Raw genomic sequence first — 9840 nt, forward strand, 5'->3', positions numbered from 1 at the left:
ATAAGATTTTGCAGTTGCCATTTGATGGAGACATGCTTTTTGGCAAGCATATAGACAATGCTCTACAAGACATCAAAAATGACACAGAAACGGCAAGGTCCTTGGGGACATTGCAATAGCGCAAAGTGCGTTTCCGGGGGGGAAGAGGAAAAGGTTTTTCTACCTACAGAGGAAGATACCAACAACGCTACTCCTATTCACAATCTTTGCAATCATACAAACCTCAGTACTTTTAACGCCAAGGCCAGTCGGCGTCTTTCTCTCGCCAACCTTCAAGAGGTCGACAGGGGCGTCAAGGGAGAGATACCTCTAAACGCCAATAGCGGCTTCCCCGCTCTGCCTACTGTTCTTCACCCCTTGTACCATCAGTAGGGGGCAGGATATCACAATGTCTCCACAGCTGGAAGATCATAACATCAGATTTGTAGGTCCTCAATATCATCCGGTTTGGCCACACATTTGAATTTCAAAACCTCCCACCATTCAGAGCCCCTCGCTCCACCGAATCAAAACATCTACATCTTCTACGTCTCGAAACTCGTCAACTGCTCATCAAAGGAGTGATAGAGCCAGTACCTCTATCTCAACGAGGAGATGGGTTCTATTCCAGATTTTTCCTGGTACGCAAGACGGAGGAAAAATGGCGCCCAATCTTAGACCTGAGGGAGCTCAACACCTATCTCATAAAACTCTCGTTTCGGATGGTATCTCTTCAGGATATCTTGCGTCTTCTGAATCCAGGAGATTACATGGCGACTCTGGATCTCGAGGATGCATACTTCCATGTCCCTATCCACCCAGCTCACAAGAGATATTTACGCTTCAGAGTAGCCAAGAGCCACTTTCATTTCACGGTCCTGCCTTTCGGAGCTCGGATCAGCCCCGGGGATATTCACAAAGGTATTGGCCCCAGTTGCAGCGTTACTCAGAAAGCAGTCTCTAAAGGTTTTTCCCTACCTGGACGATTGGTTGATACAAGCTCCATCTTCTCAAGCAACTACAAGAGCAGTCGAAAGTTGCATTCAGCTTTTCAATCATCTGAATATTCAACTCAACAAGGACAAGTCAGTCCTTCTTCCATCCAGGTCGGCCAAGTTTCTAGGGTCCATTCTGGATACGCCTTGCTGCAAGGCTTTCCCATCAGATGAAAGACAGAAAAAGCTGATTCTTTCTGCCCGTCAATTGCAAAGAAGACGATCTCTGTCGGTTTGTCGATACAAATCTCTCCTAGGATCGATTTCATCCAGCATACCCTTAATTCCGCATTGCAGACTTCGTATGCGCCCCTTGCAAGAACAACTGGACATTCAATGGCGCCAGTCGGAGGGCACGTTCAACGACAAAATAACAGTTACTCCTCTTATGACAGAGGCGGACAATTGGTGGACGATGAAGGACAGTATCTCAAAAAGTCTCACTTTCAAGGTTGCTCCAATTCCTTTGATTCTGACCATGGATGCCTCGCTAGAAGGCTGGGGAGCGGTTTTGCAAGACCTCCAAGTAAGCGATCACTGGACACCCGAACAACTCACTCTCCACATCAATCTTCTGGAGCTCAAGGCGATTCGTTTAGCTTTGCAGGCTTTCCTTCAGAGGATTCGGAATTCCACCGTCCTGGTCCGTACAGACAACATGACGACCATCATGCATTATGTGAACAAACAGGGTGGAACAAGATCTGAACTTCTTTCAAAAGAGGCCAAGGAAATTTGGGAATGGGCAATTTTCCCAAAAATCACTCTCTCAGCAGAGCATCTCCCAGGTACCCTCAATACGACAGCAGATACATTGAGTCATCTGAAATCAGTCTGTCACGAGTGGGAACTGGATCAGGACACTCTCGACAGGGTTCTCACACGTTACGGCACTCCGTCCATAGACCTGTTTGCTACCCCAGAGAACAGGAAATGCCGGTTCTATACAAGCAGGGATCACCATCGCGGTTTGTTGGGGAATGCTCTTTCGATGGCTTGGTCAGGCGCATTTGTTTACGCCTTTCCTCCAATTCCCCTGATTCCAAGGTTACTCAGAAAACTCAAGACAGAACCCTGTACAATGATTCTAATAGCGTGGCGTGGCCCTGCCAGTTCTGGTTCACAGAGCTTCTCCTGCTCTCTCAAGAACAGCCCGTTCACCTACATCCCATTCCATCTCTATTGACAATATCCTAGGGCCAGGTGGTGCATCCAGATCCGAGCTCTCTTCAGTTGACAGCATGGCTCCTGAGCACTGAGAATTCCAGAATTTAAAGATCCCTCAGGAGTGTAAAGAAATTTGAACTCAAGCCTGCGCACTAAGTAGAAATAAGACCTATCGTGCAAAATGGAAATGTTTCGGCTTAGGGTGCCACAGAGAAAACATTCATCCATTCTCTTCTGCTCCTTATCAGATATTGCCATATCTATCTCTGGCCAAGTCAAGCCTTGTACATTCCTCCATCAAGGTACACCTGGTGGCCATCTCTAGATTCAGGCGGACTGCCTCTGGTCCTTCTTTCTGGTCTTTAAGGCTTGTCAAACAATTCCTGAAATGACTCTTTAGGGTTTTCCCTCCAGTTCGGCCTCCCCCTCCAATGTGGCAACTCAGCTTGGTTCTGGCTCATCTCATGAGACCTTCGTTTGAGCCTATTCATAGAGCGGATCTTAAATTTCTGTCATGGAAAGTGGCCCTCCTCTTAACCTTGACATCGGCTAGGAGATTGGGGCACTTCAAGCTCTGACCATTATGGAGCATTTTTTACAGTTCAAAAACGACACTCTAATTCTAAGAACAAATCCGATATTTATTCCAAAGGTCCCTTCGGATTTCCATTTGAATGAACCTGTCTTTCTAAAATCTTTTTTCCCTCGACCTACGACTCCAGCAGAAAGGTCTCTTCATTCCTTGGATGTCCAGAGATGTCTGAAATTTTACCTTGAGCGCACAAAGGATTTCAGGAAATCTTCACAACTCTTTGTTGCTTTTAGTGCTCCTCAGAAAGGTTTTCCCCTTTCAAAACAAGGAATCTCACATTGGATTTCTAGTGCAATTCACTATTGCCACCAAGCGGCAGATAAGCCGCTAGAAGGACGTGAGAGCAGCTACATGGAGCAGCGCCCACACTTTCACAAAGCACTACTGTTTGGACTCTTCCACAAGGAGTGAGGCGGCAGTGGGACAAGCAGTTCTGAGGAATCTCTTCCAATGAGCGGTATTTGTATTTGTATTTGTATTTAATTTATTTATAGAGCGCTAACAATCATCCTGAGTAGGATATCACGGCGCTGAGGTTGGATGCTGAGAGGTACGATAACCACACTGAGTAATGATTTATTCTGATTTAGGGAAGAGTAGTGTCTTTAATTGTTTCCTAAAAGACAGAAGATCGTCTGTCAGTCTAAGACTGGGAGGTAGTTCATTCCACTTAGTAGCCGCCAGATGCGAGAAGGCCCGCTCTCCCATCCTGACAGTCTTCACCCGGGTGGTGGTAGCTCTTCCTAAAGTACTGGATCGAAGGTTCCTCGGTGGTCTGTGGAATTCAACTTTATTATGTAGAATGGTAGGGCCTGCGTTGTAGAGCACCTTGTGTGTGATACACAGTAATTTAAAATTGGCTCTTTGTCGCATCGGGAGCCAATGAAGCTCTCGTATGCAGCTTTTAGCCGAATCAAATCTCTTTTTATTACAGACAGCCTTTGCCGCGGCATTTTGCACTATCTGCAGTTTAGAAAAGAGATAGTCTGCCATTCCGACAAACAGTGAGTTGCCATAGTCCAATCTGCTCATCAGCAATGACTGAACCAGGGTTTTCCTACATTCAGTCGGGATCCAGGGGAAGACTCGTCTGAGTATTTTCAGCAATGCAAAACCTCTGCCGCAGACAATGGAGACATGTGATTTCATGGACAGAGCACTGTCCAATACCACTCCCAGGTTTTTTGCTTTTGGGGTGGGATTCGGAGGCAACCCCAGGTTGCTTGGCCACCAGCTGTTATCCCAGAGCTGGGGATTTTTGCCAAACAAGAGGATTTCTGACTTGTCTGCATTTAATCTCAGACAATGCTCTTGCATCCAGTTGGCCAGTTCAGTCAGACAATTTATCAGTCGGGTTTTAGGATCATCCTTTTCATCAATGGTAACCATTAACTGGGTGTCGTCAGCATAAGAACACATTTCAACACCCCACCTTCTTCCAATGGCTGCCAATGAGGACACGAAAACATTAAACAAAGTTGGACTGAGTGAGGCCCCCTGGGGAACCCCATATTTAATGTTTCGTGGGGGAGAGATAAAATCACCCAAACACACTGATTGTGTTCGTTCCTCCAGAAAAGATTTTAGCCATCCCAATGCCTTGTCTCGTATACCTTTCCCTTCCAGGGCTTTCAGTAGTTGGTCGTGTGGAACGGTATCAAAAGCCGCCGATAAATCAAGGAGTATTAGGACGACTGTCTTGCCTTGATCTACCTGGGCCCTAATGTTATCCGTCACCGCCAGAAGTGTTGTTTCAGTACTGTTGTTCACCCTGAAACCCGTCTGGGAATCGTCCAACAGTTCATTAGCTTCCAGATAGCTGGAAAGCCGTCTGTTGACCAATTTCTCCAGCACTTTTGAGAGGTAGGGTAACTGGGATATTGGCCGGTAGTTGGCCGGATTATTAACATCTAATCCTGTCTTTTTTACTAGCGGAGTAACTAGGGCCTGCTTCCAAGATCTTGGGAATGTACCAGAGCATAAGGAAAGATTCAGAACTTTCGTTACGGTGGGGCAAATTACAGGGGTTAGCTGAGAGAAAATGTGGTGTGGACATGGATCTAGTGGGGATCCTGACTTAACTTCAAGCATGGCTTTGCCCACCTCGGCTTCTGAGAAAGGGCCAAAACCTGTACAAGTAACTTGAGTCGTAGTTGGTGCATTGTTCTCGATAGTTTCTGGCGTGCAGTTGGAGAAGGAGGCGTAGATATTATCAATTTTCTCACAGAAGAAATCATTTAATTTATTGCAGTTCTCCTGTGATGGAGTAAGTTTTACTGAGAGATTTGTTGGATTGCATAGTTTCCCAACAATTTTAAAAAGTTCCTTTGTGGAATTTTTATTCTCAGTTATTCTGCGTATAAAATACTCCTTTTTTGCCTTCTTAATTGCTTTATTGTAGAGTACGAGCGCTTGTTTATATGCGCTTCTAGTCTCGTCAGACTTGCCTAGTCTCCATTTATGTTCCAGAGAGGGTGATCTTTCCCTTCTATCCCCTTCCTATTATTGCACATTTTGTATCTGATAATGTTTACTGACTACTGTTTTAATGTCTGTTGACTTCTTATGAAAGTATGGATACAGAATTATTTCAGTTTTTATGTCACAAAATGTGCTTTATTGTTTACTGCTAGCTACTCTGATACAAGCTATGGGAATCTATGAAAGTTTCAATACTGGAGTAAGAAAACAAGTTACTTACCTGTAACTTTGGTTCTCCAGTATTGGTGACTTTCATAGACTCCCATGCGCCCATCCTCCTCCCATGGGAAAGCTCAGCCTTCAAGGATTGTGGTTACTGTTACACAACGGCTACGAAAATCTGAAGCTCCGAGGCTCTCTCAGGAGGGTTCTATGGGGTGAGGCTAATCTGACTGGTTGTTACATGTTTTTGGTCTGTTTTACAAAAATAGGTGGATATGTTACAAAATGAGATGAGGCCTAGGCCTTCCTTTGTCTTTTGTACCTACTGCTATGTTATTTTTTATTTACCGAGGTTCCCATTCCGACGACGGGGAATGATACAAGCCATGGGAATCTATGAAAGTTACCAATACTGGAGAACCAAAGTTACAGGTAAGTAACTTGTTTTCTTCCAGGCAAGCCCCTCCACCTTACTTGATTATCTCCAGCTGACATAACAGTCTTTCAGATATGCAAATGACTCAGCCTCAGCCCTATTTAACTTTCAGACGTCTACAACTAAACCTGACGTAAATGATTTAGGCACCTTAGTGGGCAAGTAGCCCGGCAACTTGAATGACAACTTAAGTCAATCACTTCTTTTTCAATCCAGCAGCACGTTGCATTTTGGGACTTATAGTTAATACTTGAAGGTGGGCCTGACCATTCCAGGATGTAAAGCGAAGGCGCCATACAGACCTGTAGCCAGGAGGAGATCCTCCTAGGCCCCTCCATTATCACACCGCTTACCTCACCATACCTTCCACACAGTACCGCGAGGGAAGTACCTTTTGTGAACCACGAGCAGCGGTGTCCTATGCACTTCCCGGTTCCCTGGGTGATTGCGTGAGCAGGACAAGTGTTCTGACACCCTTCTATTTTCCTTTCACATGTAATACACGGGAGAGAAGGCGAATTACCACCGAGAAGTGCGGCCGAGTGAAGCCCCTGCAAGAAAAGACCAACCCAGGAGAGCCATTCACCATGGAACCACTTCAACTCCTCAGAGACAGTCTCCCTACTCGCCAGAAGAGACACTTGATAAAAATAAAACCCTATTTATCACGATCTGGTCTCCGGTCCCTTACAACTATGGCGCCACAAGACCGTAGGGCACTTTCCTGCTGTGCAGCTTCAGAATACTTTAAGGCTCAGCCCCCACTCCTTCCAGCCAAGAGCTATGAGCATCTGGTAGCTTTGGGCGTCTCAGAGGCCCATGGCCACACTCTGCTGGCAGGCACCATCATTTTGCCTTACGTCACTGCCCCATATCCGGTAGATTGACCTGACCTCGGGTCTTTCTAGCTGTACACTCAATTCTTTCCTTCCTTGCACAGCATTTAGTTGCGAGGTACACACCCCGGCGTCTCCTAAATGATCTCCACATAGTCCGGGGTAACTCCAGACAAGTTCTGAGCATGAGAAGAGTGCCTCGTGGGAATCTGCAGAACAGATATGGGTGTGGGAAGGATGTTCAAATTACCAACTACACACCTTCTGGCTCCTTACTGTGTGTACTTAAGTAAGGTGATAGGATAGTGTAACCTTAGCATGTTTTTTTTTTTACAGAAGTCTGTGCCAGCAGTGCTCTTTTAGATAAAAAGAAATAAAAAGATACACCTTACCAGCTCTCCCAGGTGTGTCTCACAACAAGCCACAGCTGCCCCTGGCATCAGATTATTTTCTCTGATATTGGAAGTGCCTCCGTTTTGGTTTCAGACTCTGCTGGAGAATTCTGTAAACAGCAAACCAGCGACATTCCAGCTAGAGTGCTGTAGCATCGTACGGCATGCCGGGACCAATCAAGACACTGTGGAGGACTTAACACACTACCTCTTTGATATTGTAGTGTCTAGTTGCACTTGCCATCCCTAATCAGAAGCCGCTCAGCCCGAGGCGCAGAGATCTTGCTGGTGAGTGGTCACACTGAAGAGAACCTCGAGGAATGTTCAGGTACATCTGTGTGTGAGTGCAGCAGACGTGTGACGGCTGGAAGAATGTCACTGCGGAGCTGATGAAGGCATGTAAGAGGCACTGAGAGACGAATTTAGAGCCGAGTGGAACTCCGTGGAATCACCCACCCTTAAACAGTACTGGTGATTTTTAGAATTTGGCTGATGTGGAATATCTGCCACAAATTGACAGTTGTTCAGACCACACTACGTAGAGCATATAGTCATGTATATACTTTAAATAGGAGTTATTTATAGTTTGGTGAAGGTTGAACATCTACCAAAAATTTGGTTGGTATCCTGCTCTCTCTAAGAAAAGTCTGTAGCCATATGCACACTATAAATGTGGCGGATGGGACAGCTGACAATTTTGGGTTATGTCCCACATCGGCCAAATCCTAAGGAAACCCCAAGATTTTTAACTTGCTTCTAATGAAAGTTTGTCAACATGGATTTTTTTCAATGGACCCATAAGCAAACCTCTAATCTTACTTGTTTCAGGATAGTGCACTGTACTGTATATGTTAAATGTCCAGATTAAAGATGACACTAAAACGCTGACAGCGAACAAGGTATTCCTGCAATTGTCATTATTATGGGAACCAATTCAAAATCACTGCTAGAGTGAGGTCGACATCCTGCCAAAAGTGTTCAGATATCCTCTTGTTAAGAGTTAGAGATTTTCGCAAATTGGAATTCTACAGACAATTCTCATATTGGAGAGCAGTTGGTATAAGTAATTATCACTTTACTTGCTCTCCCAAAGTGCATGTGAATATGTAGATGATGGAATACCAACATTTGAGAGCTAGTACTTCAAGCTTTATATCATTGCTCCCTCCAATGCCTTCTAACTTTCATGCTATGTGTCCCATCATGACCATGTCTCCCCTCTTGTTTCTCTATATGCAATTCATATTTTCATTGAGGGTTTTATTTACATTGTATACCAGGTTCTATGCATTGGTCCCACTGGCACTGGAAAAACTCTCACCATCTCGGACAAGCTGCTGAAAAACCTACCCATGGAGTACATCCCCAATTTCCTGATGTTCTCAGCACGGACCTCTGCCAATCAGACACAAGACCTCATCGACAGTAAACTTGACAAAAGGCAAGTCTAAAAAGAGCTTGGAGGTGGGGATTTGTAAATAACTCAGTGAAAGGAAAATAAGAGATAATAAAGGTGCAGTATATTAAGTGGAGAAAATTATGAGAGTGTGAGGAGAGGTCAGTAAAAAAATATTCCGCAAGCATGTGCCATAATAAAGAAAATGGACAGAATGCCAAAGATGAAATTAGGCAAGCCTCAGTAAACAACTGCTCCATAAAATAAATCTACTTTGAACCTTAACTTAGAATTTAAATTGGGTAGAAATGATGAAGGAAGAAAGCTAAAAGTTCAGTTCCAATGATTTAGGCGTGTATGAACAGAAGGAAAATGTTCAAAATCTTCTCATGTACAGTGACATTATTCTAGATCACTTCTGCGTCTTAGACATCTTACAGCTGTGCCGCTAGGAGATGTTTAAGAATTCAAATGTGCATTTTTTGTGATGTTAGTCCCACCTCATAACAGATAGAGACTTGTTGTAATAATAAGGGTTATATCTCCTATGCACCAAGATACAACAAGTGGTAATGAAATGGTGGCATGTATCAAGGCATACAAAACAATGGTACATAAGAAAATTCGTCAGTCATTACTTCTGCTGGAGATGCGCAATGTGTGTTCACGTCGAGACTTCATGTTCACCTGCGGTAAGACTGCTGCAAACCCCTATCCACTCCAACTCAACCCTAGAACATGGTCTTAGTGGGCTTCATTGTCGAGCTATCTTCTTCAAATAGATATGATATATCGTCATTACTGGCAGTGGTGGATTATATCATGAAGATAGAACACTTCATTCCGGTAAAACAATACCTACAGCTGTAGAACTTACAGGAATCATTTTGGTCCAAATCTTTAATTTACACAGGCTGTCTGATATCATTGTCACTGACGGGGAAGCACAGTTCACTGTTCTCTTCTTGAAATAACTGATGAAAATAGCATACATTAAACATTTTAAATTCACCAGTTTCCTTTCACAAACGATGGACAAATTGAGTGGCTAAGCCACTCTATGGGACGGACATTACTTCAGGTATCATCAAAATGCTTGGTACCAATAGATTGTGCTTGCAGGTTTGCATATAACTCATGATATTCTTAATTGGGAATATCTCCCTTCTATTTCTCCTATGGATTTCATCCTCTGTTATTGATCTGCTACATCAGATTCACATTCCGGAAAATTTTCAGCAGTACCTCTGTGCGCCGGGGTATAGCTACTCAGTGACGTCATCTCCGGCTATGACATCAGTGCAGACATACAAGTCTCCTTTGGCGTGCGGACATCGGTTTCTTCTTTTCCGCACTGTAACGTGGATCCAGAGAAGAGGTTCTGTGTCGTTTTTTGCTGCCCTA

The 9840-nt window shown here is 44.3% G+C and overlaps 1 protein-coding gene across 1 annotated transcript in view; it reads left to right on the forward strand.

Annotated features, from left to right (window-relative positions):
• The window catches only part of DNAH1 (dynein axonemal heavy chain 1), an 822394-nt gene extending 813903 nt beyond the window's left edge, over positions 1-8491 (forward strand). The window contains exon 43 of the mRNA XM_086939555.1: positions 8321-8491. Coding sequence (XP_086795681.1) covers positions 8321-8491 — 171 coding nt within the window. The remainder of the gene's footprint in view (positions 1-8320) is intronic.
• Positions 8492-9840: the final 1349 nt, after the last annotated feature.

This window comes from Lissotriton vulgaris, chromosome 9 (genome assembly GCF_964263255.1).
Source record: "Lissotriton vulgaris chromosome 9, aLisVul1.2, whole genome shotgun sequence".
In the NCBI taxonomy this organism is placed as follows: Eukaryota; Metazoa; Chordata; class Amphibia; order Caudata; family Salamandridae; genus Lissotriton; species Lissotriton vulgaris.